Source organism: Anoplopoma fimbria, chromosome 13 (genome assembly GCF_027596085.1).
Source record: "Anoplopoma fimbria isolate UVic2021 breed Golden Eagle Sablefish chromosome 13, Afim_UVic_2022, whole genome shotgun sequence".
NCBI lineage: Eukaryota > Metazoa > Chordata > Actinopteri > Perciformes > Anoplopomatidae > Anoplopoma > Anoplopoma fimbria.
The window spans coordinates 5,898,770-5,922,907 of NC_072461.1; the positions used below are offsets into that span (position 1 = coordinate 5,898,770).

The window sequence follows — 24,138 nt, forward strand, 5'->3', positions numbered from 1 at the left end:
AAAATAAAGATTAAATAATTAAAAAGAAAAGTGCTCCACAGACCAGTGGGGCTTTGGTTTGGTTTAAGGGAGAATGAAATCAGTCACAAAGGCAGCAGTTCTCAGTTTCTTTCTCTTATTTACTGTCAGAAATTCAATGTCTGTTTTTATTTGAGAATATGACAGCTCTCCCTTTCCACACAGTCTTGAGAAAGGGGGAGGGAGGGGGTTGTGAGATGCACGAGGAGAGGTATCCTGTACAGCTTTCAATAGGAGCAGTTGGTGGTTTAGTTTCTGGAAGCGTGCAAGGGGGAGGTGCTGATTACTAAGATCATAGTGTCCTTTCCCTAAGCTCAGTGTGTTGATGCACCAGCTGAGCAGTTTACCTCCAGCCTTAGAGGGATAGAGAAATACCAGTTTAACTTTTTAAGGACCTTTTATATAGACTATCAAACGCTTAGGTCTTAGGTGCACTACTTGTGGGACTCCAGAGGCAGTGTACCTGGGATTTTGCAAAAACATCTTTTCACCCACAGCTTTTGTGAACTTTGAGACCTTTGTTTGGAAATGGAGTACCGCTACACCAGGAGATACTATCAGTCTGTGGTCTCTCCGGACCCTCCAGGTAGGATCCAGAATGATGAAAGGGTTTCAGGTAATTTGACCTAGACTCATAAAAATGTTCCTGTTTAAAATCCTCCGATGATACATACAGAATTTCACAATAGCATTATCTATTTGCGTTACAAATATGCTAAATATTTAACTTCTGTCAGTTTAGGTGAGATTAGAATAACCAGTCTGACTTCTACAACCTCCGCAGTTCATATGCAGTAATTTAAGCAGTCAGCCATGGCTGAATAATATCTACAGTTGCTGAGAAAGACATTAATTTGGTAATGACTTAAATTAATTAAAGGACAACATCTACTGCTCACTGTGCAGATCACAATTAGATGGCTATTTTTTTCACTTTTGAGTCCTTCATAGAGCTCGGGTAGTTCTTGTAAGAACACACATTTTAACATGAAGAATACAAACATTGGAATTGAAAAATGCAGTAAATGGAAAAGTTGCATCAAATCATTATTAAGAATGATGATTCTTAGTATTGTTTTGTTTTTTTGGGATGGCGCAATGTGTAATCCTGTGTGAATGTGTGTGTGTATGTGTGTTTTTTGAGGATTAGTGTCGAGATGCCAGTTTGTTTTGAAGAGCTTTAAAAAGCCTCATATGACAGAAATGTTTTAAGAGGTCATGCTCTACAAGTCACAGAAGCGTGTGCATGCACGTCTGTGTTTGTTCACATTCTCGGATATGCACATAGTTGTGTTGAAAGTGAGTTTGTAGAAAATGTTTGTGTGTGTCATCAATCATCAAAGCTGCATTCTTGACACCTTTCATTTCCACATTCACCTGCTGTTATGATGCATTCCTACTCAGTGACAGCATATAATGCTTATTCTCTAGCGAAGTAGGAGTTTTAGCAAACCAGTTCCTTTCACATCCTGTTGATTGGGACAGTTTTTAAGAGGATAAGGGTGAAGCTTATGTCTCAGCTAATATTTGACACATGTTAAATAATGATTTTTTGAATCTGTCTATTGTGTAATGTGACAGAATGTTTGTAACTAAAAGTAACCTAGGATAGTGGTCTTCACACGTTCCAGGTTAATCCTCTGTGACTTTGTGACTTGTCTTTAATGGTCGGCTCAACATTTACAGGACCACCTGCTGTTGTTGGAACAACAGCCCTCCCTTTGCTTCTGTGAGAAGGCCCTCATTTGTTTTGCACAAACGCAGCACTGTTTATCTACACTTTTATGAACCTTTTTTATTTTGTCGTGTGTTGCAGAGAAGAGCGGAAAAGAGGTGATGTCCAAAGGCTCCAGTGGCATGGAGGTCATTCTGGCTTCACTGGAGGTCAGCGCACTCATCAACACAACTGGAGTTTGCATCTCAGAACATGACACCCTGTAGTTTTTACTTCTGTTTGCACAAATGCATAAAGTGGTAAATTCCTAAATTTGACTGTCAAAGATGTATAAGACTTTGTGCTAACTGGCTGCTGGTTGTAGCTTTATATTTACCGTACCAGATTGGTATTAATCCTCTCATCTCACTCGTGATAAGAAAACGAATATGCTATTTCCCAAAATGTCAAACTATTTCTTTAAGAAGGTGTATTTCCCTCCCTTTGAGACATCCTTCTTAAACCTAATAGACTTCCACGATGTGAGTTTTGCCAGAATAAGCTCACTGTTAAAAACATTGCATGCAGAGACATAAGAAATGCATCAATGGCTTTGTATGAATAGCAGTGGGGAAACCCCGCTGCAGGTGACACATTGATGCATTGTTGATTTGAGATTAGATTGCACGACTAGAAAAAAAGGAATAATGTCTGAAAAGGTAATTGCAAACCTTGCTCTAATTCAGGAAATACATCTGTATGTTGTGTAACAAGTTTTCCCTTGTGGCTTCGACAGAACACCAGGGATGTCCAGACCACTCTGAACATTTTGTACATTCTCAGTGAGCTGCTGACTGTGGGTGAGTTGAGTGATCTCTTTTTTTTCCCCAAAAAAAAAATGTATGAGCAGTTTATAACCTGATTTTGAGAGCTGATAACATTTACTTCTTGCTGGATAATCACTTAGTGGACAATTTAACTGTCATTTCTAATTTAGGAAAATAATATTTAGGGGTACATTACTTTTTCATTTGAGGAGTAGTAAATATATTCTGAAAGCATAAACAATTCCTTCAGCCACACTAATAAAGGGGAAAGTGGTAGTAAACATTAAATGTATCTTGGATCGATAAAGTAGTAATAATTTAAGGTTTATGCTTCCCAGGATTTTTAACTGCATATTCCCATCATGAATTCTGGTTTATCACATCTAAATATGTTTTATTGTTGTTTTCTGTCTTCAGGCAGAGGTCGCAGGGTTGGAGTATTTGTGTCTAAAGGAGGAACAGGAGTATTATTCCAGATTCTGATCACTGCAAGTAAAGAGCTGCCTCCCAGTGAAGAACTCATGCTGCAGCTTCACTCGCTGCTTGCCAAGGTTGGCCCAAAAGGTGGGTTTAATGTCAAAGTTAAACAAACAAACACACAGTACACCTATGTGTCTCAGGGGAGCAACTAATGTTTGTTTTCACTGACATTTTGTTGAGTTTGCCTTTATCTTGGTTTTTCTTGTGTGACTTTGTTATATGTCCAAAATGTCATGTCACTTATGTCATCTAAAGTCTGTTCAGTTTTTTTGTAAACAAATAAAAGTTATGTTTCCAATCCGTATTGCTCAGCAAAGCACATAAAAACATTTGGAAAATCATTTTTAAAAAATGTGGTGAAAAGTGCTTTTAAGACTTGTTTTTTCAGAAAACAACTGAGACATAAACACTGAAAATCTAGTGATGTATTCTCTGCATGATCATGTGTGTTCAGACAGAAAGTTTGGAGTGAAGGCGCGTTTGAGCGGAGCGCTGAATGCCACAGTCAACTTAACGAAACAGAACCTACAGAATACCAAACTGCTTCTGCCCTGCCTGCAGGTTCTCAGGGTTTACTCCACCAACTGTAAGTTATTTTTGACTTTGAAATTCACAGCTCAAAATGTTGTCATTCTCTGTTGGAATTCAAGCAGATGAGTGCCAATTAATACTACAGAATCTTAAATTGATGAAGTTTCAATGGTATTTGATGTCTATATCTACTTTTCTACTATATCTCTCCTCTTTATGTGTTCGTTTCTGTAAAGCGGTGAATGCTATTTCTTTGGGCAAAAATGGAGTGGTGGAGCTCATGTTCAAGATTGTGGCGCCGTACAGCAAGAAGAACACCAGCCTGCTTAAGTAAGAAGGAGATTGATACTGAACCAGCATGAATTCTGTGTTATAACAAACTAGTGACATCCACAGGCCACATCTGTTAGCCTTTTTCAGTCAGTTTAGAGAGTTGTTTCTTTTTTTATACTTCTAATCTCTCATTGATGTTTGTTCAGCAGACCATGTAACCGTGTAATTTGCCTTGTTTCTAAATCAACAGGGTGGCTCTGGATGCACTGGGAGCACTGCTCAAATCCAGTGAGTAATTTTCTTTGTAGCATTGACTTTTGATTCTTCAATAGTGTTGTGATCCTTAATTGGTGCTGGTTCCACCTCTCTCACCTCTATCATCATTAACCCTTTTCCTATTCTTGACTGATTTTCTGTTCCTCGCTGAAGCAAACACAGTTAATGATCATTCAATATTGATTTCTAGTTACCTCATCTCTTCATGTTTCTCATATCCCTCTTCCACTTCCCCCTGCAGAGACCAACGCTCGCCGTGCAGTGGATGGTGGACATGTGCACGTCTTGCTGGCTCTGTACCAGGACTGGCATCAAAATGACACACGGCATCGCCACATGCTGATTCGCAAAGGGCTGCTGGTCTGCCTCAGGAACATCACCAACATCAAGCTCGGCAGGAAGGCATTCATAGACGCTGATGGCATGAGGATCCTTTACAACTCGTCCACCGTGAGTGAGAATGTGACATACGCTTGGCCAACAATTTAAGCACACACACACTCCATCTCGCCTACTCCCTTCTTTGTGTTTGATTTTATTTCAAGGAGTGTCTCCCGGTGCGGACTCTGGATCCACTTCTCAACACCTCGAGTCTCATCATGAGGAAGTGTTTTCCTAAGAACCGTCTGCCGCTTCCCACCATCAAATCAGCCTTCCATTACGAGCTGCCACATGTTCCTGCTGTAGGGCCTGTGGCGCAACTGTACAGCCAGCCACCTGGGGGTGAGAACACAGCACTCACGCACACACACACTTCACTAGAGAGTGCCCCCAGCATATCACAGTGTATGTGCATGCCTTTCATTGATGAAAATGCTGTACGGACAGACACACGCAGTCAGATTCAGTCCTTCATATAACACAGACACACATATACAAATAATGCTTACATACCTTGACCCCATTAATGGTTAATGGCAACACTGCTGCACACAATGTGCTTTACAGGAAGAAAAATGCATCAGCTCTGCGACAGGCCCTTAAAGAAGGGTAAGACATACGTAAGAACAACTCCATCCTCAGAATACAAAGACTCATTCACTGCTGCTTTCCTATTCACCTCACATCATACCCTTAACTTCTCTAAACTAACACATGACATGTGTTAGTAATACAAATGTAATAAAGATGCTTAGTGCACATTGCTTAGTGGTTGCATGCTCACTAGTAGACCTGTGCACTTGCACTGTACTCAATTAATTTGCCTCCTTGCATCAACAGGCTTTCTGATGAAATATTTAATCCCATTTGCTTCCCTTAAAGGTGCTAAATTCCAAATTCCAAGCATATGTATGATTGCTACCATTAAACTGCAGCTAACGGTGCTAACACCACAAACAGTGCAAACAACTGTGACAGTGCTGACTGTCTATATGGGAACCAGAAGGTGGGTGCTATGCTTCCGAGCCGACCCTGGGGGTCAGGACGGGGTCACCTGTATCACCTGTAACCGCCATATAAGCGTCAATTAGCTAACCAGTTGGGCACCCACTCAGGAATTGACATGCATGCGCGGTTGGACTGGCTAAGTACACATATCACAGAGGGGCTCAGATTACCACACGCACAGAATGACTGAGTCTGCTCAGGACACCATTACTCTACTATACCTTTACTTAGAAAATAGTTGTTTGCTGCCATATTAAGGCTCAGAATTTTGAATTTTGCACCTTTTAAAGTGATCTAAAATAAAACATGTCCTATCAAAATATTATTTGCTTTACTTAATTGATTCTGCTTGATGATGTTCATGTCCTCAAATTTGAGTTAATCTCCGGGAAAGGGCAAAGTCAAACAGGAAGTCCATAAAAACTATGATATACGCCACAATTTTAACAGCCCGAATTGGCAACAGCAGCCTAGTAGTTGCCTCAGTCTTAACGCTACATTGTGTTGATGCCTCTATATTCCCAAAAACATTTCAGTGATGTCAGTAACCCAACCATGGATAACGCTGTAACATAACAAGCTACTGCTATTACATAGACTTGTCAATGAGATCAACAGCTCACTGGACTTCGAGAAATATAATCATGATTTCTTCTGCCTTCTAAATCTCTCACTCATCTCTGAATCATGGCTGCTAACATCTTTTTGTTAACATTTACTCTGTTCTTGTCATAGCAATTAAACTCAGTGACCAGAAACACTTGAGTTCTACCAGTTTGGTTATTTTCCAGATTGATAAACACTTTGCAAAATTAATAAACTCCCACATTGCTCGAGCTAAGGACAGTGACCCTATAATGTTAATCTATGTGTGTACCCAGTGGATGATGTGGTGGATGAAAGTGACGATAACGAGGAGACAGACGCGGACACAGAGAACGATACTGAGAATGAAGAGGACGAGAAAGATCAACGCACTGCGGTAATATTCAGCACTCGCATGCACACGCCGTATTTCACATAGATACATCATGTGTTGCATCTAGTGCTTAAAATGTTGAGTCTATTTTATATGTATGACAGTGGCGTTATAGAGACGGTGCATAGTTCAGGCCTAAGTGATTTACATCTTAAACATTTTCCCAGCATTTTTGCATCATGATTGAACTTCACAGAGACAGGGTTGTGATGTATAATATAATTGGCTAAAGGATGTGAATCCACACATCGGCCAGTTGTTTAAAAAATCATGAATTATTGATAATTGGGGTCTTGTTCATTATATCAAAGTGAATCCCTACAGATTGTTTCAATTTAAGACGGAGTCTCTTAGAGCTATCTCAGTTTTTGCTTTTTGAAGTGCTCTTAATTTCCAACAGAGGGTAGTCATTACTCACCAGACAGTGCCTAACACTCTCATGTCACTATGTCAAACATTTCAATCATAACTTATATGCAGTTGCAATGTTTAAACGAAAACATTGTCCTGCTCTTTCAGAATGTGACTAAGCAATCCAGCCAGGATCTCAAAATTTCCCAAACACTATAAAATCACCCTTAATTTAACTCAAAAAGGGTTCAAAGTAAAACATGTTTCAGTCTTTTGTAATTTTCTCATTAACTGAAGTTTTTTTTTTTTTAAGACTTTACATTTAGTTAAGTCTTTGTGTCCTTTTGATCAGAATGATGACATCGAGACGGACCTAAACAAGCTACATCCCAAAAAGAACCCGGGACGTCCCTTCGAGGAATTGAGGGTCTATGAGAGGTTCTTCTTGGAGCTTTCTGAAGACTTCCAGGTTAGTCATTTGTGCCCATGTTGAAAAGATTTATAGGTGAAGTAAAAAACTATACATTTATACCAACATGTATTATAGCTGAATTGGTGTATTAATCAGTAAGTATGTGACAGAGTGGACAAAGTGTTGGCACACAACATGTACTATTAAAATGTTATATTCTTAGCTCAATGTCATCACTCTTGTGTGTCAAAATTAATTTGTATGAGATATACATTCTCTACAACACATCTGTATCTTGCCTCTCCTTTTTAAATCTGTGATTTTCTTTTCTTTCTTCTATAACTTCTCTATTTTATTGTTATGCGGCCTCCACCACAAATATTTATTGTCTGCCTTTTTCTGATCGGTATATCTTATTCTTTCAGGGTTATAACTTTGAACCATCAAAGAGTGCCTCTTCCACATCATCATCGTCTTTCTCCTCAACTCGATCCAGTCGGCCCATCATAGTGCCGACAGCTCAAGCCCTGTCCCCAAAGCACGTCCCCATAACGAGCTCTCTGGAGGATCGCAACCCTACCAAAGGAGATCACAAGCCGCCGTCTCCTTCTGTGCCCGCTCCTGCTCCTCCTGCTCCTCTAACGCCTCTAGAACTGGACACCATCCACCTCACCAAGGACCAAGACAGAAAAGAGGAAGCCCACATTCCTTCCCCCGACACACATGCAACATTGTCCTCCCTCACCAAGGCTCCTTCTCAAGCGCAGATGCTAGAGCAGGACCTAGCACATGTGTTGGAGTGTGTCTCTCTAGAAGCAGAGGGGGCTCTGAACACAGGAGAAGAAGTAGGAAGGGAAGTCAAACAGGAGGGATCCCCAGTCAACGCCACAAGGCACATACAGTCCCCACTGCTCTTGGGGGGCATCACTACTCGTCGTGTGGGAGGAGGAGGAGGCAGTAACTGGGGTTCAGATTGTGGCTCCGAGGGAGCCGAGGATGAAGCAGGGGAAGGAGCCGTTCTGGAGGTGCCAGACACGGCGCTGCTCCTCCCGCTTCATGACCCCGACCTTTACGTGGAGATGGTGAAGGGAACACACTCCGTACCCCAGTACGCTGAAGTAGCTTACCCAGACTACTTTGGCCATGTCGCCCCAACATTCAGGGAGCCCCTTCAGGAGAGAGTTTATGGTGTACAGAGGTGAGACATTTTCATGAAAACTGTGGTTTACAGAAATAATTAAGCATACAAATGGAAGAGGGTGTAGCGATTATAAGAACTAAGTCTACTGTTGTATTTTCAATGCCAAAAAGATTGATCAATTATCTTAAATCTTATATTAATACTACAGATATGAGCATGACCTGGTGCTGACTCATGGGGCTCCAGGCAGACCTTTTGGAGCCTCAGTAATAGTGATGTTTTAGTGTTGCTTGTTCCGAGGACAAGTTGTAATTTATAGGCACAATTCTCAAAAAGTTAACTGCAATCATGTGGTTACATTGTGTAAATCTTGACTTTGTTTTTGGGTCCAATCCTGCAGGTCTAAAATATTCCAGGACATTGAGAGGTTAATTCATCCCAATGATATTGTGGATAAAGTAGTCTACGACTTGGACATTCCCAGGTGAGTGTCTCCTATTGAGTGTGCTAAATTAAAGCATAACGTTACAAACGCTAAATGGAGCTCAAATTATGACAAAAGCTACAGTTTGTCCTTTTTTGGATAATGTTGAGAGCTGTGACATCCTTTGTGTTTCAGTTGTCCCGTGATTGAAGACAGTGGCGAATCACTGAAGTTCAATTCTCAGTTTGAGTCTGGCAACCTCAGGAAGGCAGTTCAAATGAGGAAGTAAGTGTTCCCTGTCACACCAGTTACATGGGAATGAGTAAGAGCTACCCAGTAAGATGTGCAGTTTTAGTGAAATCACATTTTAACATAATGATAACATTTAAAGCTGTGGGTCAACTTTTACTATATTCAACATACAACCTACTTTTACAACAATTTCACAGAAACTATATTTAAAACAGTTTTGTATTGTAGATCAGTGTTGTTAATGGTTGATGATGTTTGAGTCCAAATTTACAGTTTATGTTGTGGTGTTTCTCCAGATATGAGTATGACCTTGTGCTGAATTCAGACATCAACAGTAATCACTACCACCAGTGGTTCTACTTTGAGGTCAGCGGCATGCGCGTTGGAACCACCTACCGCTTCAACATCATCAACTCTGAGAAGTCAAACAGCCAGTTCAACTACGGTGAGATGCATAACTACATTTGAAACACCCAACAGTTTGTCATTCTCATCTGACCTACAGAAGATTTCTTTAAATATTACACTTAATTAGACTGTATTAAATTTAAATGCGTTTTGACATACAGTTCAGTCAATAGGAGGTGGCTTTAGCATTAGACCGCACATATTCTAAACTTTTGTGTGTTTATCTTCCTCCTTGTGTGTGTGTGTGTGTGTGTGTGTGTGTGTGTGTGTGTGTGTGTGTGTGTGTGTGTGTGTGTGTGTGTGTGTGTGTGTGTGTGTGTGTGTGTGTGTGTGTGTGTGTGTGTGTGTGTGTGTGCGTGTGCGTGTGTGTGCGCTTGTGCTTGTCTGTATGTGTGCAGGCATGCAGGTGCTGATGTACTCTGTGCAGGAGGCGATCAGTGGCAGGCCTCGCTGGGTCAGAACAGGAACCGACATCTGTTACTACAAGTAGGTGAACTCAGAGGGGGAGAGGGAAAAGGCAAAAACTATCTATTTAGTGTTACAGTAACATGGGGCAAGTGCACAGTTTTAATGCAGCATACCAATTTTGTCAATAAACTGCAGTACACTGTACTGCAGTTTATTGATTATCCTGTATATATTTACATTTTATATACAGCAGCTATAAAGCACTAGAAGACTACTTTATCACTTGCTACACTGACAAAGTTATTATGAGCTGGTGTTAAAGTACTTAGTACTGCAGCATTTTTGAAAAGCATACTTTAGAAGGAAAGGGTTGACACACCCTTTTTTCACAAATTGCACCACATATTTATTTATGAGATACACCTTTACAATCAATTAATGCAATTCAATACAGATGTCCTGCCATCAAGTCTTTATGTGATTTCCTACAATGTTTAGTTTTAGGGCTTTAAGGTTTAGTTTTTAGACATTGTCACAGAGGTGTTTGGCCTTCCTATTAGCGTACATCATGGAGGAAATATAGTCATAATAATATTGTCCAAAAAAAACACCACCTTAAACTATTACCTCGGCTATAAACATGTAAATACATTTACACATCTGAATTTTTCACAATCAGAATTAGGTTTATTGCCAAGTAGGTTTTCACATATAAAGAATTTCCCTTTATTGTTTTGGTGAATAATAAGAAACGTAGTTAGAGAAAATACAAATAAAAGCAATTGCAAAAGTAAAGAGACATGAAAATATAGAATATAAGAAATAACAATAGAAATATGACAAGAGATACAATAGAAATATGTGTAACATATCGGTTTTTAAATGAAAGATTTTTTGCAGGAATGTGCTAAATATTTCTCCAGCACTGTGTGAAAGTTCACAGCATGAAGTATAAAGAATATGTGCAATGTACAGAGATAATAGTCCAACGTAATAAACAAGGCAGAATGTATGACACAGCTGTTGTATTCAATTGCAGTAGATTATACAGGTGTACCCAATAAAGCAGCCATTGAGTGTGTTATGAGTGATCTATCCTGCAACATTTACTCATGAATCATCTTCTCCTCAGGAATCACTTTGCTCGGAGTTCCATTGCAGCAGGGGGTCAGAAAGGGAAGTCCTATTATACAATGACCTTCAGCACAAGCTTCAGCCATAAGGATGATGTCTGCTACTTTGCCTATCATTACCCGTACACATACTCCACTCTTAAGGTAGTTATTACAATGCCACTGTTTGTGTAATCTAGAGAGTAATCTAGTACTATACATTTCTCTGAGCACTAACAACCCCCACCTCCTCTTGTCCATATTGTCTAGTCGTTTGTCTAAGCATTTTACTCCCTACAACTAGGACCCCATATGCAGCCTCATGATAGAGTCAACTGTTTTGTTTTCCTTGTATCATGTATTTGCCCTTCAAATCTGAGCTTAGATAGCTACTGTGCTCTCAAACTACTGTACACTCATTATGTCAATAGTTATGTTGTATGATTACATTTAGTCTGCCTTTTATATAGAGGGACTATGCTGAATTGCTTATAATACAAGCACCAATAAAGAAGCCCAATCTGAATCACATAATCACACATGTCCCAATAAACAGCCAGTGCAACAATACAACAGTAAAATGTGTGAGGGATGGGGGCTTAAATGGAAGTTTTAGATAATGATAGTAAACAAATGTAAAAAATGTAAATCTGTCATTGTATCCTCAGATGCACCTTTCCAAACTGGAGGCTTTGAGGACCTCACAGATCTACCTGAGACAGGACGTCCTCTGTGAAACTCTGGGGGGAAACAGCTGCCCCCTTCTCACCATCACTGCAATGCCAGAATCCAACTCTAATGATCACATCTGTCAGTTTAGTAAGTACATTTTTTTTTATTTGCTCAACTTCACTCCCATACCAGAGCAGAACAATCTCAGCTGCAGGATTTTTACATATCCTGGAAAAACTGGAAAAACCTCTTGTAGCTCTTCCAGTCTTTATTGTTTTTACTCTCAACTAACATTCTCTGATACTCAATCCTAGATGGTAAAAAATGGCAAAGAAATGTCTCAGAAATCAATGAGTTGTCCTTTTAAAAATTGTTCAAAATGCGACAAAATCATGATCACATAGGTATGCATGGGTGTCCAAAATGTATTTTTGTCAGATGTCCTGAAGCGATTGGTAATGGGCCATAATATCTAAACCTCAGTCACTGTTGTGTTGACAGCCTAGACGAACCTCACTGTCAAATCTAATCTAATCATTTTTGTAATGGAAGTTCATTCTCATCCTTTAAGCAAATAATTTAATCTTAAAGGTCAAACATTCTAATGCTTTGTTTCCTGGCTAGTTCTCCAAAATGTCCTCTAGTAAGTGACAGAAATGTTCCTTTCTAAATCTTAAATATTTAAAAACTATGTACTACATTGTACTGCATTACTACTATATACAGTGGGGGAAATAATTATTTCATCCCTTGCCGATTTTGTAAGTTTGCCCACTGACAAAGAAATGAACGATCTATAATTGTTATGGTAGGTTTATTTTAACATTGAGAGACAGAATATCCCCCAAAAAATCCAGAAAATCACATCATATAAAAGTTATAAATTGATTTGCATTTGATTGAGTCAAATAAGTATTTGATCCCCTAACAAAACATGACTCAGTACTTGGTGGAGAACCGTTGTTGGCAAGCACAGAGGTCAGACGCTTCTTGTAGTTGGTCACCAGGTTTGCGCACATCTCAGGAGGGATTTTGGTCCACTCCTCTTTGCAGATCTTCTCCAAATCCTGAAGGTTTCAAGGCTGTCGCTTGGCAACTCTAAACTTCAGCTCCCTCCACAGATTTTCTATGGGATTAAGGTCCAGAGACTGGCTAGGCCACTCCATGACCTTAATGTGCTTCTTCTTGAGCCACTTCTTTGTTGCCTTGGCCGTATGTTTTGGGTCATTGTCGTGCTGGAAGACCCATCCATGACCCATTTTCAGTGTCCTGGCTGAGGGAAGGAGGTTGTCGCCCAAGATTTCATGGTACATGGCCCCGTCCATCCTCCCCTCGATGCGGTGAAGTCGTCTTGTCCCCTTAACAGAGAAACACCCCCAAAGCATAATGTTTCCACCTCCATGCTTGACGGTGGGGATGGTGTTCTTGGGGTTATAATCAGCATTTCTCTTCCTCCAAACACGGCGAGTCGAGTTGATGCCAAATAGCTCGATTTTGGTCTCATCTGACCACATTACCTTCTCCCAAGCCTTCTCTGAATCATTCAGGTGTTCATTGGCAAACTTCACACGGGCCTGTACATGTGCCTTCTTGAGCAGGGGGACCTTGCGGACGCTGCAGGATTTTAATCCATTACGGCGTAGTGTCTTACCAATGGTTTTCTTGGTGACTGTGGTCCCAGCTGTCTTGAGATCATTAACAAGTTCCTCCCGTGTAGTTCTGGGCTGATCCCTAACCTTTCTCATGATCATCGATACCCCACAAGGCCAGATCTTGCGTGGAGCCCCAGGCCGAGGGCGATTGATGGTCATTTTGTGTTTCTTCCATTTCCGAATAATCGCACCAACAGTTGTCGCCTTCTCACCAAGCTGCTTTCCGATGGTCTTGTAGCCCATTCCAGCCTTGTGCAGGTCTACAATCTTTTCCCTGATGTCCTTAGACAGCTCTTTGGTCTTGCCCATGGTGGAGAGGTTGGAATCTGATTGATTGATTCTGTGGACAGGTGTCTTTTATACAGGTAATGAATTGAGACAGATGTCTTTCATACAGGTAACGAGTTGAGATTCAGAGTACTTTCTTAAAGTGAGAGGACTAATCTAACCGGTCTGTGGGAGCCAGAATTCTTGCTGGTTGTTAGGGGCTCAAATACTTATTTCACTCAATCAAATGCAAATCAATTTATAACTTTTATATGATGTGATTTTCTGGATTTTTTTTTTTATATTCTATCTCTCAATGTTAAAATAAACCTACCATAACAATTATAGACCGTTCATTTCTTTGTCAGTGGGCAAACATACAAAATCGGCAAGGGATCAAATAATTATTTCACCCACTGTATTACTTTATTAGAACAGCCCCAGGGTATCAGGGCATGCCAGTGTTACCAAATAGGTTTTTCATCGACTGTAGTTCACTAATGCTTCTCCTCAGCTGTGAAAACTTTAAATTGAAGAATCTGTTTCTTTTTTTTCTCATTCCTCTGTTTGTGTTTGTGCTGTGCTCTCCCCATTCCTTCCTCTTCAGGGAATCGTCCATTGATCTTCCTGTCGGCCAGAGTGCACCCTGGAGAGACCAACGCCAGCTGGGTAATGAAGGGCACGCTGGAGTTCCTGATGGGCACCAGCCCACTGGCAGCCAGCCTGAGAGAGGCCTACATCTTCAAGATAGTCCCCATGCTCAACCCAGACGGAGTTATAAATGGAAAGTGAGTAAAATGAGTCTAGAAAGAAATGAACACACATTCACAGCTTTCAATTATACACACTAAAGATGCATACACCTGTCGAGCCTGGGCCTGCACGTTGGTCACAGCTTTATGTAATGTTAACACAAACACACACAAGCTTGTCTTGAAGGATTCTCCAGCTGTTGCTCTGTTCTCCTTCACTCTCTATCCTCCCCCTCTTCTGCCATCTCCTTTCTGCTGTAGTCATCGTTGTTCTCTGAGTGGAGAGGACTTGAATCGCCAGTGGCAGAACCCCAATCCTGAGCTCCACCCCACCATCTACCACACTAAGAGCCTGCTGCAGTACCTTGCACACATACAAAGGGCCCCACTGGTATGACCTGTAATTAACTGGACTTTAATAACTCCAGGGGTATTTTGCACTTTACCGCATCATCTTTCATTCGGGAAGTATATAGAACCTCTTCTAACATCTTATTAATGTTGGTGCCGCTCCTCCTGTTCAGCTGCACGCTCTGCATGCCCACTAAATTTCGCATCAATAAATCACCACGTTGGTTTTGAGACATTAATGCAGTTAGCATAAACAGCAGCCTCCATTGCCCTCTGTACTACGCTGTGTGTCAGCAGGTTGGATATAATGGGATATTGCTTTTATAGGACATTTGTTTACTGTATAAAGGGTGATGACTTAACAACACAAAGCAAGGTGAGGCTGCTGTTTGTCCTCTGAAATAGATTTAAAAATGTAATTATTTTAAGAAATATGAGCTGCTTTTACAGCTACTATAACACAGTATCACTGTTCATTTAACTATGATACAGTTAAATAATTTTCGCTGATGTATGTCTGTTGATTTGTATTTTTTTATAAATTTGTTTTTTTACATAGCTATTTAAACAAGTTTTTAAACATTGAGGAGATCATCTTAATCCTTTTCTCCCTCTTTTTTTTGTGTGTGTGTGTGTGTGTGTGCGTGTGTGTGTGTGTGTGTGTGTGTGTGTGTGTGTGTGTGTGTGTGTGTGTGTGTGTGTGTGTGCGTGTGTGCGTGTGTGTGTGTGTGGGCGCATAAATCCGCATTTATGCACAGGTGTTCTGCGACTACCACGGTCATTCCAGGAAGAAGAATGTGTTCATGTACGGCTGCAGCGTGAAAGAGACAGTCTGGCAATCCAATATCAGTGCTACGTCCAGCGACTTACAAGAGGACCTTGGATACAGAGTGAGCGCACACACACACACACACACACACACACACACACACACACACACACACACACACACACACACACACACACACACACACACACACACACACACACACACGTGATGTGCCTCATCCTTACAGTACCACTATCTCACTCTTCCCCTCTGTTTTTAGATTACTGTTCTCACATTGCTGAACGATAATTTCATTGAACTCTGTACAGAGAGATCACCTTTATTAAGTTTTATAGAAAAGAGATGTTATCAAATCAGCTTATATTTACATCAGCAAATGTTTGTTTTGTATACTGTATGCACTGGAATACTATCCTGTGTCCCAACTAAAGAACAGATTGTAGCACCATATTACATGACTTTGCTTCCTTTTTTGTTAAATTGAAATTCCTTATATATTAGTCTACTATCTATTTAGTCATTAACATGTGTTTCAACACCTGCTCTTATCTGACAAACATACTCAAATTGCTTTTACTAGTAATTTCAGTAATTCACCTTGGATTTTACTGTGCAGTGGGGAAGGACTTTTCATTTTCATCATTCACCTATCAAGCTGGTCAGGAGAAGATCCTTTTGTTGTTTCTCTTTTGCATTATGGAATACAAATTTTTTTTTTCAGTCAGCAGAATGCTAATAAAGATACCAGTTCAAGACAGAGTTTTCTAGTGGGAGAGTCACTTCAGGCTACAAACCCACAGCAAACATTGTGGAAAGCAGCAGTCAACACAAGCAACTGCTCGGTACATAAGCCAGTCTTTGTTGGATACAGTCATTTGTCCCTAGCATAAAATTTACTTTACCATCTGCCCCCCCCCGATGTACTCAGGCACACATACCGACACAAAAACACCCAAACTGTTTCATGTGTTTTTCAGGCGCTTCCTAAGATCCTGTCCCAGATCGCCCCGGCCTTCAGCATGGCCAGCTGTAGTTTTGTTGTGGAGCGCTCCAAAGAGTCAACAGCCCGTGTTGTTGTATGGAGAGAGATAGGAGTGCAGCGCAGCTACACCATGGAGAGCACGCTGTGTGGTTGTGACCAGGGAAAATATAAGGTAAGCGTGTATTTTATTTTGTTTATCGGGTTTGGAGAGAATTATTTTTTTATGCAGTTCAATACAAAGACCCTGCAGTTAGATACTCTCATTTGTGCCTTTATTAGAGAGACAGTAGAGAGAGGACAGGAAGTAAGAGAGATGGGGAATGACACGCAACAAACGTCCCCGGCTAGACTCAAACCGGGGACATTGCTGTTCATGGTCGGCTTAACCCCTTTATACCAGGGCAGCCTGGAAGTTTTTGTTCTTTGCATATATTCAAGTTAATGAGCCACAGTGTGGGAAAGTGGGCGAATTAGCCAGCGCTATTTTCCTTTCTGACAAACCTTAACAAAGATAGTTGAACATTATACACAGAATGATTTGCTTGGTCAATGTGTCTGTTTTTATTGCATTGTAGATGTGTTTTGTGTCTCCACCCTCTGTAAGTGAGAGGGAGGTGCCCCTATACATCCAATGAAATGTCCAGCAGGTGGAGCTTCAATCCTTCTTTTCACTTCTTCTTTGCTTTGCCTCTGTCTTTTTTCCTCATTTCTTTTGACCCCTTTACCTTCCTTTCTTCTCTCTGACTGTCTTTCCACCCCAGCTGATTTCCTGCCTACTGAATTCTGCCAATGTCAACATCTTACCATTCCAGAGGCAGTCTAGGGATGCCATTTTGGCACTGATTAGCACCCCCACCGGTTTACGTGCAAGTGTTTGTCCAGATGTGCAGGAACTAATGTCTACTGAATTGAAGCTGCATATCTCTGTGGCCAGGCCAAGTTTTGATGTTCCTAGCTGTGCTCTGGGGAAATAGGAACATGAAAGTTTTTTGGTTGAGTCAGGGGTTAGCTGTGTGTGTGTGTGTGTGTGTGTGTGTGTGTGTGTGTGTGTGTGTGTGTGTGTGTGTGTGTGTGTGTGTGTGTGTGTGTGTGTGTGTGTGTGTGTGTGTGTGTGTGTGTGTGTGTGTGTGTGTGTGTGTGTGTGTGTGTGTGTGTGTGTGTGTGTGTGTGTGTGTGTGTGTGTGTGTGTCTCTCTCTCCCCGGATGAGTATTAATTTACTGGTATGATCGTACAGCACTGTGAAGGCTTTGTTAGGGTTGCAGATGTGAGTTCATATGCTTTTGAACGTGTGCTTCCTGTAAATTAAATATATTATTATCATGTTTCTACATGAAAAGTTTCCTCAGCCCCTGCTTTCCAGCATTGAGAATTGGGACGTTTGAAGATGGACAACAGCTTCATCCCCTGGCTTCTCTTGGACCCCTGCATTTTTATTTAATTTAGCTGTATGTTGGAAGAGTGCACGTACTGTGTGTGTGCAAGTTTTTGGGATTTGTTGCATTTTTGTGTGTGACAGTTCCACCTGGTGTATCTATCTATCTATCTATCTATCTATCTATCTATCTATCTATCTATCTATCTATCTATCTATCTATCTATCTATCTATCTATCGATCGGTATACCTCTCTGATGTGCATGTACGTGTTCCCTTCAGGGTCTTCAGATCGGCACCAGAGAGCTGGAGGAGATGGGAGCTCAGTTCTGTGTGGCCCTGCTGAGGCTGAAGAGGCTGACGGGGAACCGCAATCACCAATACCTGCTGGATTTAGAGAGCGATATCATTGGGACTCAGTCTAAAGTGGTCAGGTTAGTAATAATTTATCCCGCTGCAAAGTCACACGCACAGATAATGCAGGTGCACATATATGCTGTGAGGCTATTTAGAGTGTAGCTTTTAGGTTAGAAACTTACTAACACAATACACAGTTAAGGAATGTAGCTGTGTTCTAATAGAAACAGGATAGCAGGTTAACACTACAGATGTCAGGAACCAGGATTTTTCTAATTGTTTTTGTCGGCATTGTAACCTCCCCAGGATACAAAGAGAGGTTGTACAAAGAACCCTTCTTTGGTGTAATGGACCCTCACAGGACCCTCTTTGGAGGTTCTATCCAGAACCATTCCACCTTCCAAGGGTGCTAGAAAGAACCCACCTAGGGGTTATACTGAGAATTTGTTTTAATTACAAAAAAAGGTTTTTTCCAGAACCCACCCATGGTGCCCCATGAGGCTGCTGAAGAGCCGGGTCTGATGTGATGCAGCTGGGAGGATATTTGAACGCCCATGCTTTCAACAATTTTTGAAGAACCCTTCATTCCAAAAAGGGTTATTTGAATGGAAGGGGTTCTCAATGGAACCCTTAGTCTTACAAATAACCATTGAAAAACACTTTCTTCAAAAGAAAATGTTCTTCAGAAGCAAAGGGTTCTGGGTAGAACCTTAGCCCTTCATGAAGAACCCTTTTGAAACCCTTATTTAGAGTGTATCTCAGATGAGAAGTATTTTCTGATGCCAGAATTCTACCTGTAAAGTGGTTACAGACTGTTTTCCATTTATCTGCACAAATCCCCCTCCTCACTGCCAGACACGTTCCCCCGTTGGCACTGATCCTCAACGGTGTGACTGTCACCCCGGATCTCCTCTGAAGCACTACTCAAGAAACAAATGAAGGCATGCATTTATGCAGGGCTACTGTGAGCATCATTTAAATTCTATCAATGATCATATGTGATGGATATAATGAAAACTCTAGAGTGAGAGGAGAATGGGTATGAATAATTGTCAGCAATGTCATTATTTCGCTAAGAGGAAGTAAAACATTTTTCGTTAAACTCGTTACACCTACACAGTGAGGTTTTTTGGGGCCACAGTGAACATGGTGCTACAGTGTGGATTAAATGCACATGGAACATGTTAATGAGTAGCCCACACTGCCTTCTTGCACTACGCCTGTCGCTGGAATATATTAGTATAGTAGGAAAGAGAAATGTATTAAAGTGATCCGTGTCGGAGCATGACCTCATCCACTGAGGTGCCACAGCAGCATTGAATATGTTCAACTGTAAGACAAACACTAATCCCACTAGTCAAACCAGTACAATGTATTATATCTTCACATTATTCATAACTCTTGTCACAATGTGTTAATCCAAGGTTAAATAAGGCCTTTAGACGACCCAAAACAGAACATAAGAGTTAAAGATGAGAATGAGGAAAATTACATTTGAGCTCTTAAATCATAATCAAAAATCAAAATGTTAGTTGCACTAAAGTTTCTTGAGTCTTCATCCATATTTTTAAGAAATGGCTTCAAACAATCATAAGCCAGTGTTACTGTTATACATCCTAACAAATGACCACAGAGCTTAACTGTATGTCAATCAACTATTATAATTCCCTGTTTGGAAATGTGAGGTCAAATTGTACTTCAGTTCAACACCGCAAATAAATTATTAAACTTGGCCAAACCCAAGCCGTGACCACCAAGGTTATCTTAATTTCTTACTTCTTTTTTAATGTCAGCAGTCTCTTCTCCACAGATTTGTTAAAGCAGTTGATTTGAAAGAATGGCTTTAAACTCAAAACCACTTAATGCTCACGTCTCTCCATCTCTCTGTGTCTCCCAGTCTCTCTCTCTCTCTCCTACTCTACTCTGGTATTGATATATTCATTCATCATTTATGTGTCTGATCATTAAGGGACTCCAAAAGTGTTTTTGTGCGCCTGTGTGTTTGCGTGAGTGTCCCTTGGGATTGGTTGCTCTCATCCTGGTTTTATGGTTTTATGCGTAGGGCTTGGTATGGTACCACTTACCATTTAATAGGTCATCACAACAATGATAGTGTGGCCATTGGGAGGCGTCTGCAAATAAGTGGGTGTCTCAGAGTGAGTAAATGCGTGGATACGGGCATGGGTGTGTTTTTGTGTGAGTGTAAGGAAGACAGGAAGAGATGTACTTATTTAAGTGTTTGGAAATGTGGAGATTTATCCACGTAAATGAAGGTAATTAGGGATTTTAACGTACATCCATGGTTCTGTATATAGAGATGGCTGCAAGTGAGTGATACAGAAAATGTAACCCAGAGAAAGGAGAGATTGGGTTTGGTATTTCTATAATGGCCTGTAATGGTTGACTCACAACTCTCATTATCTGTTTGGACAACATTCTGTCCATCCACATCATTACACACAATGACACACACACACACATTTACTGTACATGTACTGATGCCCATTTTCTCGGTCTATCTCCGCTGCACTCACACACTGGTGAGCTCGGTGGGAGATCGTTGTCTGAGCCCCTCTGATCGACTGTCTCCCTGGGATCACATTTCAGGCCATTAACACCATTAAAAACCCACTAAAGCCACTAAAACCTCAAAGAACCAGCAAGCATTTAACCATTAAAACCCACAGGAAAAAAAAACAGCCTCCCCAGTCAGAGCACACTGGCCAGCTTCTATTTTGTTAAGAAATTGAAATACATTTTCAAATGTAAAATGTTGTCGTAGAAACGTATTTTTAGTTTTGACGTTTTTATTTTTTTATATATTAATTTAACTATTAGTTAGAGCTGAAACAATTGCTCGATTAGTCGATTTACAGAAAATTCATCGAATAAACGTTCAAGTCAGTCAACAAGAAAAATGCCAAACATTCTCTGGTTCCAACCTATTGAAATTAAGGATTTGCCACTTTTCTATGGTTTTTAAAAGACTTCACAAACTACCAAGAGCCAAATGTGGTGGTATTTTGTAAACTAAATCATGTATTAATTAGTTTTAAATGATCGATATTAAAAAGATTGTCAAAATGCTATAAAATGTTCGAGCAGTGTTTAGAATATAATGGCACCCTTTAAGATCACAGGCTTCATATCAGAGTCAATTTTATTTCTACATAATCACTGCAAATAGCAAAGATCACTTTTATCCAAATAAAAAGGCATTTTAATAATCTTACATTTTGTATTATTTGCCTTGTGCTCTGTTTGTTTTGTGCTTTCAAGAAATTGGCTTCTCTACAGTACATTTTCAAGGGCCATGAAACCCATTTCAGATGGGTGATTACTCTGTGAAATCAGAGAGCTCTTTGAGTTCAGCTCATAGTGAAGAACAGTAACACGACAGTCATATGCTTCACTACTATTTATGTAAGTGAAGTTATCTATTTGTATTTAAGATTTATCATTTGTTATATATCTTTTCGAAATAATGCATGCAGAAATACATTTGTGAATTTAAAATAAACATAGCCATCAATGAGATAGATGCTGACGTCCTGACGTGACACTTTTATTTTGTTCTCCAGCAGCAGCCCCACCACCTACGTGATGGAGGAGGATGAGCCGTCCTTTCTGGAGGCGATAGACTACAGCGCCGAGAGCAACGATGAGGACGCCGAGCCTGAAAACGAGCTCGCCCCCGAAGTCCAAGAGAATCCCAACCACCTCGATCAGCTGTCGGACTGCGAGACGAATCACAGGGACTAACGCTGAAGTGTTAATCTCCCTGATATCTGGCAATTTGAGTTTCTAACCAGCCGGTGCTTGGATTGTCAGCTGATCTAAAAATGAAATATTCACAGGTGAAATAGTTAAAACACACTTCTCACTTTGTGAATAAATAGCTTAGATTTAACACCGTATATAGACACTTAAGGATGCTACGTAGGCTACATTGAGGTGCTCCTTCCCCAGATGGATTGATTTTGTTGGCCCACTGGAGACTACTGTGTTGCTCTATGAATGTTCTCACCTTTCACCATCATACTATAACCTTCATGGACTGTAACCCCTGACCTCAGACACCATATAGCCTCTGAGATTCACTTATAGCTAGCAAGAGCAGCAAACAGCAGGCACCGCCGCTCCTTAACTCCAACCCTTGTCCACATGCTCATTTCCTCACAGCCAATCTTACACTGAAGCTACCTGACCAGGCTGTGGTAGTGTTATAGAGCCAGTGGCTTCTTAAAGGTACTGTTATTGAAACTCGACTCTCACACATCACTTTGTGTTTGGTTAAAACTTATTTCCTTTTTCCTTCCTTTCTTTATTCTCACCCGGCACTTTAACTTTTTATTCCTTTTGGGGACACTTCCTTGTGTCCTTCCTCGCTTGCATCCTTCCTTACATTTTTTCTGACAAGGTAGTGGTGTCTAAACGGGATGCAGGGATAAAAAAATAAAATAAACCTACTCCGATATATCTACACTTGAGCTGTGACCTCACTTCCTCCATTAACCCCTCCGTCTTTGGCCGGAGTGCTCATGGTCAGATTATCTATGTGCTGTTTGCCTTGCTTTATCCAGAACTGAAACTATTTATATTAATCTAATGTAGAATGTTCACGTCTTTATCAAGACAAACCTTGTACTATAAAAAATAATGCAGATATAAACCACAAACTAACTAAGATATTTGAGATTCTAGGGTCTTGTACAGCATCAAAAACATGAAGATGGCATGTTAAATACCCACATGCACTGTTGGTGTTTTTAATAATAGACCGTATTTAAATGACAAAGCAGTTAGGAACAAAACACATGAGCTTCAGAGAGCAGAAAACCCTTTTGCACTTTGGATAAACACTACACACAAAGAGAAAACAAACTGATTCACTTTGCAATGTCACAGTTTGCAAACCTCAGCTTCAGTCACCTCATTATTTTAAAGTTCTCAGAGTCCAGTCCAAAGCTAGTGGTAACATTGCTGTGATGTTTTTAAAACTATACTGGAATTTAGTTTCCTTTTTTTATCTGTTCCTGAGTTCTATATGTACATTTTGTGGATTTGCTGAGGAGAGACACATGCATTAACACAGACGGTGCTTTGTAACGAGAGTATAATGTAGTTTGTTTGATTATTTCTTCATTTGTTCATGGAGATGAGGTACTTTTCTGTTGCATTTGTACAGCTAGCGCATGGCTATTTTCAGTTGTTTTTGATCTGTAATTTATTAAGTATTGTTTTCTGGGATGCAAACTTGTATGTATATGAGGCTTTTTTGAGTGTATGAGTGAAAGTGTGTTTGCAGAAGTTATTCCATTATTCAGCTCAGCTAATGCTCTTACAGTGTTTTTCTTATTTCAATTTGATTATCCTCTCTCTCTCTCTCTCTCTCTCCCCCCCACTCCCCCTGAACAGTTTCTCTCTCCTTCCCTCTAACCTCCTTCATTCCCTTGTTTTCTATCCTTCTCTTGGCTCTACTTACTTTCACATTTCACTCATCAACAACTTACAAACCCAGGGAGGTCACTGTTCTTGGCTCGCCGGTGTGTCTATGGGATATATATATAATGTGAATGAACGTCCCTGTGAGAATTGTGTATGCTGTTATATTTATGTTTGTCCTTTGCAGTTTACGTCGGGCTTCTTTTGTCTTATGTTCGTTTCGAGGAAAACAAGCAGTGATAGCGATTCATTTTAAGTTGATCGTAACGCAGAAAATGAAGATATGGGAAATAAAATGTGAATGTCGTGAACTGTCTGCTGTTTTTTATTATTTTTAAATTTACACAACATTTGTGCTTATGAGGACTTTTCTCTCAAACTTGGTAAAGTAACTTTAATGGATCCTAATCAAGTTATGGGAAGGAAGTGCTGTAGTTAGAAGACCAACCCAAAAGCTTTAACTGGAAAAAAACCAATCTACAATCTGGGTCTTAATTTATTCTTATTTCATATTTTCAGTTTTGCTTTCACTTTAAACAGTCACACATGTTTTCAATACCT

The 24,138-nt window shown here is 40.4% G+C and overlaps 1 protein-coding gene across 5 annotated transcripts in view; it reads left to right on the plus strand.

Moving 5' to 3' along the window:
- agtpbp1 (ATP/GTP binding carboxypeptidase 1) overlaps positions 1–23,880 on the plus strand; it is a 29,070-nt gene extending 5,190 nt beyond the window's left edge. The window contains exons 5-28 of one of the 5 annotated variants that reach the window (XM_054610185.1): positions 1,835–1,902; positions 2,469–2,532; positions 2,917–3,063; positions 3,434–3,565; positions 3,747–3,840; positions 4,034–4,071; positions 4,301–4,509; positions 4,605–4,782; positions 5,008–5,049; positions 6,330–6,430; positions 7,092–7,247; positions 7,616–8,388; positions 8,732–8,815; positions 8,951–9,040; positions 9,304–9,452; positions 9,814–9,901; positions 10,956–11,100; positions 11,604–11,754; positions 14,134–14,314; positions 14,540–14,669; positions 15,388–15,519; positions 16,397–16,573; positions 18,058–18,209; positions 21,714–23,880. In XM_054610185.1, coding sequence (XP_054466160.1) covers positions 1,835–1,902; positions 2,469–2,532; positions 2,917–3,063; positions 3,434–3,565; positions 3,747–3,840; positions 4,034–4,071; positions 4,301–4,509; positions 4,605–4,782; positions 5,008–5,049; positions 6,330–6,430; positions 7,092–7,247; positions 7,616–8,388; positions 8,732–8,815; positions 8,951–9,040; positions 9,304–9,452; positions 9,814–9,901; positions 10,956–11,100; positions 11,604–11,754; positions 14,134–14,314; positions 14,540–14,669; positions 15,388–15,519; positions 16,397–16,573; positions 18,058–18,209; positions 21,714–21,894 — 3,662 coding nt within the window. In that variant the 3' untranslated portion in view covers positions 21,895–23,880. The remainder of the gene's footprint in view (positions 1–1,834; positions 1,903–2,468; positions 2,533–2,916; positions 3,064–3,433; positions 3,566–3,746; positions 3,841–4,033; positions 4,072–4,300; positions 4,510–4,604; positions 4,783–5,007; positions 5,050–6,329; positions 6,431–7,091; positions 7,248–7,615; positions 8,389–8,731; positions 8,816–8,950; positions 9,041–9,303; positions 9,453–9,813; positions 9,902–10,955; positions 11,101–11,603; positions 11,755–14,133; positions 14,315–14,539; positions 14,670–15,387; positions 15,520–16,396; positions 16,574–18,057; positions 18,210–21,713) is intronic. The other 4 variants (XM_054610186.1, XM_054610187.1, XM_054610188.1 and 1 more) reach the window with 4 other exon arrangements.
- Positions 23,881–24,138: the final 258 nt, after the last annotated feature.